This window comes from Camellia sinensis, chromosome 14 (genome assembly GCF_055761805.1).
Source record: "Camellia sinensis isolate YWXY chromosome 14, ASM5576180v1, whole genome shotgun sequence".
NCBI lineage: Eukaryota > Viridiplantae > Streptophyta > Magnoliopsida > Ericales > Theaceae > Camellia > Camellia sinensis.
In genome coordinates this window covers 64,896,729-64,903,440 of record NC_138974.1, presented here as the reverse complement: position 1 = coordinate 64,903,440, position 6,712 = coordinate 64,896,729, and the positions used below count along the sequence as shown (strand labels likewise).

At 34.4% G+C, this 6,712-nt stretch overlaps 2 protein-coding genes across 3 annotated transcripts; one reads left to right on the top strand and one right to left on the bottom strand.

The window, feature by feature from the left end:
• Positions 1 to 443: 443 nt before the first annotated feature.
• On the top strand, positions 444 to 4,421 carry LOC145807609 (uncharacterized). Of its 2 annotated transcripts, none has more exons than XR_014350858.1 (2): positions 444 to 801; positions 3,319 to 3,458. XR_014350858.1 is itself a non-coding variant. In XM_082906112.1 (2 exons), exons 1-2 carry the CDS (start codon positions 1,682 to 1,684, stop codon positions 4,368 to 4,370), a joined length of 2,142 nt encoding a protein of 713 aa, XP_082762238.1. In that variant the 5' UTR covers positions 1,371 to 1,681; the 3' UTR covers positions 4,371 to 4,421. The 2 variants fall into 2 exon arrangements, 1 of the variants encoding a protein (XP_082762238.1); XM_082906112.1 differs by lacking the exon at positions 444 to 801 and adding an exon at positions 1,371 to 2,771 and having other exon boundaries at positions 3,319 to 4,421.
• Positions 4,422 to 5,274: 853 nt separating this feature from the next.
• On the bottom strand, positions 5,275 to 6,438 carry LOC145807615 (uncharacterized). The gene is made up of 4 exons (XM_082906132.1): positions 6,309 to 6,438; positions 5,934 to 6,185; positions 5,679 to 5,818; positions 5,275 to 5,598 (listed from the first exon to the last, which is right to left on the bottom strand). The coding sequence occupies exons 1-4, from the start codon at positions 6,315 to 6,317 to the stop codon at positions 5,412 to 5,414; spliced, it is 588 nt and encodes a 195-aa protein (XP_082762258.1). The 5' UTR covers positions 6,318 to 6,438; the 3' UTR covers positions 5,275 to 5,411.
• Between the last annotated feature and the right edge of the window lie 274 nt (positions 6,439 to 6,712).

Genomic DNA, 6,712 nt, shown 5'->3' with positions numbered 1-6,712 from the left:
CGGTCCGACACGACCATACAGTGTCTTCTCCAACGGTGTGACACGACCATACCATGTCTTTAACAACGATCTGACACGACCATACAGTGTCTCCTATCCTATTTTATTTTATTTTCTTTTTCTATTTTTTTACTCTCTCCAAACTCAAGTTGGTTAATTTTTATCCTCCTTAAGTTTGAGGGGGGCTGTTAGTGTATATTAGTGCTAGTAATGATGTTAGTAGGTTAGTACTTGTCTTTATTATACATTACTTTAAGTTAGTGTTCGACTACTTTCGGCCACTTTCCTATTCAGGTTTGTAATCCTCTCCTATATAAGGAGCTTCTAACATTGTTAAAGACATAACATATATAACATCAATATATACACAATTTATTCTCTCCCTTTCTTTATACATTAATTCTAATAGTTGTTTTTGGGGAAAATTGGCCTAAGGTCCCTCCTCTACTTTTGATATGAGGAGAGGTCCTTTATAATATGTTTTGATGGCTAAGATCCCTCAAATTTATTTTAGGTTATAAAGTACCTAAATTACCCTTCCTTTATAACATAAATTTGTTTGAATATTATATGGTTGAGTTAACTGATACATTTTGGAAACCGAATTTGAAGGGGAGATTTTGTCGGAGTTTTCGTCGGAGATTTCAGTGGAGATTTTATGGTGGAGATTTCGTCGGAGATTTCAGTGGAGTTGACGAGAAAGATTGCTACGATCGTGTAGATTTTGTTGGAGATTTCGTCGGAGATTTCAGTGGTGTGATAGTGTATTGATCGCGTAGATTTTCAGTGGAGTTGAATCAGGTTTGTTTTCGATGGAGATAGCACATGCATTTTGATATTTGTTTTGAATTTTTGTGTAGAGAGAGGCCAGCTTGATAGAGTTGATTTTTATTTTTGGAATTAATTTTTTATTATTTGTTTTTTAATCAATTTGAAAGAGTGTTGACAGTGTGTTGATCGCGTAGGTTTTTGAGTTGAGTTGGATTAGGTTTGTTTTCGATTTAGATTCCAAATGTATTTTTATTTTTGTTTAGCGAGAGGCCAGCTTGATAGAGTTGATTTTTATTTTTGGAATTAATTTTTCATTCTTTGTTTTTTTGATCAATTTCAGATAGTGTTGACAGTGTAGGTGATTTTGATGTTTAGAGTTCATTTTTGGTGCTCTGTTTTTTATCAACATGCTGATGAATTATAGTTGTGTTCTATGTTTTTTCAAACCAGAGAAATTTCATTTTCTGCACTATTGTTTGTGTAGTCTAGAGGAAATTATAAGTGCATATGGACATATTATTAGAAGTTTGTAATGGCGATAGAATATGAGAAAGTGAATGTAAGTTCATAAATTTCTCTATACTTGTATTTGTAGTTCAGAGAAAATTGTAAGTTTGTTACTCACTTTCAGTTTGTAGTTCAGAGAAAAGTATTTTTCTGGACTTGTATTCTATGTGATTTTTTTTCTATAATTGTGTTTAATTGTTAGCAGTAAATTTCTCTGTGATTCATTAAGTTTCTGTGATTTTGTTTTTTATCATCTTGAAGGTGAATATCAGTTTGTAGATGTCTTTGGAGTTTTATTTTAAGTTCAGAGAAAATTATAATTTTTAGAAATTTCTCTGGACATTTATGTTGTTATTGTGAAGTGTTTGTGTGATTTTTTTTGTTGTTTTTTGTTTCAGTTTTAATGGACAGTGCAGTGTTGTTGCTGTGCAAATATGGGAATGATACTATTGTCATTAATGTTTCATGCGAATTGAATTTTGAGGAATTGGTTGGCATTTTGTGTAAAACATGGGAGAATTTGAAACCTGAGACTATGTGTATTTCATATTCTATTTTGGGCCATCCGAATTGTATGGTTCAAAATAATATTGATTTTCTGAATATGTTGAGGGTTGTTTGTGCACGCGGTGTTGATATAGTTGATGTTTCAGTTAGTAGATGTAGTACTTCTGATGAAGAGGATGAAGTGGGGTCTAATTGGGTAGATGTTGTGGATGGTGAGTGTGATAGGCTGGTGGATGTTGAAAGGAATTCACTCTCTAAGTTTTGTTCTCACCAAGAAAAGGTGTTATTGTCGGCTAGTTGGCGGAATAATATTACGAGTGTTGGACAAAAGTTTGAGGGTGGTGTGGTTGAGTTCCATACTTTTTTATGCAAGTATGTTATTGAGGTTGGTTTTCAGTTTACGTATGTTAAAAATGACAAGCTGAGGGTTACGGCAGAATGTGCATATAAGGAATCAAGGGGATGTATGTGGCGTGTACATGCTTCTGTTGAAAAAACAAATGGGTTCTTCTACATAAGGACTTTGAACAATGAACATACGTGTGGTGTGGCGGTTCGTACGAGTAAACATTCGAGGATGACTTCCAGCTTGGTTTCTGGGCTGATACTTGAAGAGGTAAGTGCAAAACCTTTAACTCGTCCAGTGGATGTTGTGAAAGGAATGAAAGACAAGTATGGGGTCTCAATTAGTTATAACTGTGGTTGGTTGAGTGTTGAGAAAGCAAAATGTAGTACATATGGGGATTCTTGTTTGTCATTTGATCAATTACGGTGGTATTTTGATGAGGCATTGAAGAACAATCCAGGGAGTCGTTTTGAGTTAGATTTTGAAGATAACAAGCGTTTCAAAAGAGTGTTTGTGGCTTTTCATGCATGCATTGCTGGTTTCAAATATTGTCGGTCATTGCTTTTTCTTGATGGAACATTTTTGAAAGGACGATACAAAGGAGTTATGCTTGCTGCAACGGGGAAAGATGGGAATGAAGGTAATTGTAAATATATCTATTTTTATCTAAGTATGTGAATTTTCTATACATGTAGGAATTGAGTGAATGTGAATTTTCTCTGGTTTTGGCCACTGTGTGGATTTTCTATTGTTGTGGCCACTGTGAGAATTTTCAATGGATTTTTGTCAGTGTATGAATTTTCTCTGGATGTTGTCATTGTGTGAATTGTATCTGTAGGTGGTCACTAAGTGAATTTTCTCTGTATATTATGATTGTGTGAATTTTCTCTGTAGCTGGTCACTAAGTCAATTTTCTCTGGATGTTGCCAATGTGTGAATTTTCTCTGGATGTTGGCAGTGTCAAACTTCTCTTGTTGTTTTATTGTTCTATTTTTCTCTGTTGTTTTGTAGGTGGCCACTAAGTGAATTTTCTCTGTATATTATGATTGTGTGAATTTTCTCTGTAGCTGGTCACTTATTCAATTTTCTCTGGATGTTGCCAATGTGTGAATTTTCTCTGGATGTTTATTGTTCTATTTTTCTCTGCATGTGTGTACCTAATATGCTTGTTTCTATTTGTTTTGTAGGTTTTTTTCCTGTAGCTTTTGCTGTTGTTGATGCTGAGAATAAAGACAATTGGTGTTGGTTTCTTGAACATTTATATGGAGTATTAGGATCAGAAAGGGTGATAAGTTTCATATCAGATCGACATTGTGGAATTGTGGAGGGAATTGCTAGGTTTTTCCCTAACTGCTTTCATGGATTTTGTCTGGAACATCTAAAGAGAAATTTGAGGGATAAGTTGTCATGTGGAAACACAAATTTGGTTAGGGAGACGATTGTGTCCAAGTTTTCAGAATGTGCATATGCTCCAACAAAGGCATCATTTCATTTCAAGTTAAATGAGTTAAAAAGTGAGGGAGGAGACATTGTGAGTGTTTTCTTGAGAAGTTTACCATATGAAAATTGGAGTGATGCATATTTTGCAGGGAAACGTTATGGTGAGATGTATTCAAATGTTGCTGAGTCATTCAATTCATGGATACGAGAAGCTCGGCACTTGCCAATAACAAATTTGGTGGACATGATACGGTTGCAAATCATGAATATGAGGTCTGATAGGAGGCTGCTCTCTAGTAAATGGAATAAAATTTTGTGTCCTCGTATGGATAGTGTGTTGGAGAAGTCTTTTTTGGACGGGAGGACATGGAATGTGAGTTTATCATCTGATAATGTCTTTGAAGTGCATTGTTTTCCTTCGGTTATGGTTGATCTTGGGTTGAGAACTTGTTCATGTCGAAAATGGAAAATAAATGGGTATCCATGTCAACATGCTGTTGCTGCAATTTTTAGGAGTGGAAAGAATTTGAATTCATTTGTTGAACCATTTTTTCATGCTGATATGTATCGTCAAGCATACTCCTTTTCGATTGGCCCAGTTCCAACTGTTGAAAAACCTGTGTGTAGCATTGAAGATGCTATGATTTTACCTCCATTGAGCAAGAGACCTGCTGGGAGGCCGAAGAAGAACAGAATTGCTTCTACTGGAGAGTTTAAAAGGGTGATTAAGTGTAGTCGTTGTGAGAGTATTGGTCACCATAATAAGAGGACATGCAAGGAACCTTTGTTAAATAGTTGAGGATTATACATTTTATTGATGGAATAATACATTTGATGATTACTTTGTGTATTTTGTTTTGTAAAATTTATTTTTTGGACAGTGTATATAATAATATCAATCAAATTCATCCAGAGAAATTTTTCAATATGAGTTAAAGTGTGTTTGTTGATATATACTATAGGCAGTGGGTTTGTAGTACCTGTCAAATTCATCCAGAGAAATTTTCCTATGGCAGAGAAAATTCTGTGTGTTGTGTTTTGAAGCTTCATATTCATCCACATAAATTTGACAATGGCAGACTAAAGTACTGTGTGGATTGTGTTTTTTCAATTTGATAATTGTTTTGTACTAACACAGTGCATTAGAGATTGAATGATCATATAGGCACCTTCTTTGGTGAGATATGAGTTAAATTTATCTGTAAATTTCTGGTAGCTTCATATCAGTCATTTCAAGAAATGTGCACAACAGACAGAGCATTCAAAAAATTTCTCTGAGTTGAGAATTTCTCTAGACCAGGAAAGAATTTCTCTGGACTCACTTGAACTCAGAAATTTGTGTCAAAGCCAGAGAAATTTTCATCCAGAGAAATTTTTCACCAACAGAGAAAACTATATGGGCATTGTGGTCTGAAATTTGAAATTCATGCAATGAAATTTTCCAGTGGCAGATAAAATTACTGTGTGCTTTGTGTTTTGTTGAGTTTGATGATTGTTTTGTACCAACACAAAGTTTTACAGATTACATGATCATATAGGCATCCCCTTGGGACGATACAAGTTAAATTTCTCTGTGAATTTCTGGTAGTTTATACCAGAGAAATTTCTGCAGACAATTTTCTCTGGCAGACAATTTTCTCTGGCAGACAATTGTTGAAATTTACATTAGTCGAAATAAAAAAAAAAAAATGAAATTTAGATTAGTCAAGAAATGATATATACATATACGTCAAGGATCATCATTCCTTCAATGTATGAACAAGAAAGGATATATACATATATGTGAGACAATTTTCTCTGTGTGGATATGTACATTGTCTTCCTTTCACTAGTTTCACTATTACATTTGTGGTTCTTCTGGGGGTATTTCAATTGGTTCAGTCCATGACCTGCCAACTTCGGTCACAAATCTCTCTATGAGTTCTGCCCTCATCAACCTTATCTCTTGTGTGGATAATTTGGATTTGATAGGTTCATGCTTGCTATATTGTTTCATTATATAGCAGACGAAGAGGCCACAATCCAGACTGCATACAAATTATAGGTATGGTTAGTTTTAAGAAACATGCAACTGAAATTATCTTATTTATAGATGTATGAAACTTACGAATCGCTTTCTTGTTGTGGAGCATTGTTGACATACTCAAAGTCATAACTTGTGTTTTGTGAGTTAATTAATTTGAAAGAGGGTTGTGATTGAGCGTCTCTTTCAAGACAAGCTTTCAGAAAATTCTCCACGTAATCTTGCTGCAAAAAAATAATTTTTATATAAGAGAGAAATTTACGGACAAGTCAATGGGATTCTATGAAAATTATCATCACATAAAGATGATGATGGATCAGAGAAATTTGCACTCGTTACCAATTGTTTTGCATCTTTGACATATTTGTCTTCTGCATCATCCCTCCTTGGCCTCAATGAGTTGTAGAACCTCCATAAATTGTCTTGTTTGTCCAGGACAAGCAAGGTCCAGTGATTTCCATGTGTGGACTTCTCATTACCTCCAGTATTTATTGGGAAATGGAGGAACCTATAGTTCCTCCATGCTGTTTCAATATGCTTGTCAAATAAGGACACTCGAAAACTTTGATTTTCTGTCATGTTGATGAAATTCTGTGCTCAGAGAAAATCAAAAAATGGTTTTGTTAGTGACACAACTGACTTCAAGAAGTATATTAAGAAGAGAAAGTAGAAAGTAAATTCCAGAGAAAATCAAATAAAATAGTAGTAACATACTAAGCACATGGATGTGAAAAAAAATGAGGTTGGTTGTTGTTTCTCTCTGATTTGGTCAGCCAAAAGGATCTCTCCATAGCCATCAATGACCTGAAAAATATGATTTATAATTGTAATATTGTTTTATAAAGGCTGATGGAACATTGCAGAGAAATGTTGATGAAAGGGAAAGACTTACATTGTTGACAATTTCTTTTTGCTTTATGAGGTTTCCAATGTCTTCAAAGGTAATGATATTCAACTCACTTGTCCAAATTAAAGCTCTACAAGATGACAAAGAAGGGATTGAATTGTTGTTAATGCAACATAAGTTTGTAATTTGTTGTTTGTTATGTTCTATTTTGTTTGTTGTACTTACTCAAGCCCAGACACATTTGATATGTGCTGCAAGATGTCTTTTATAT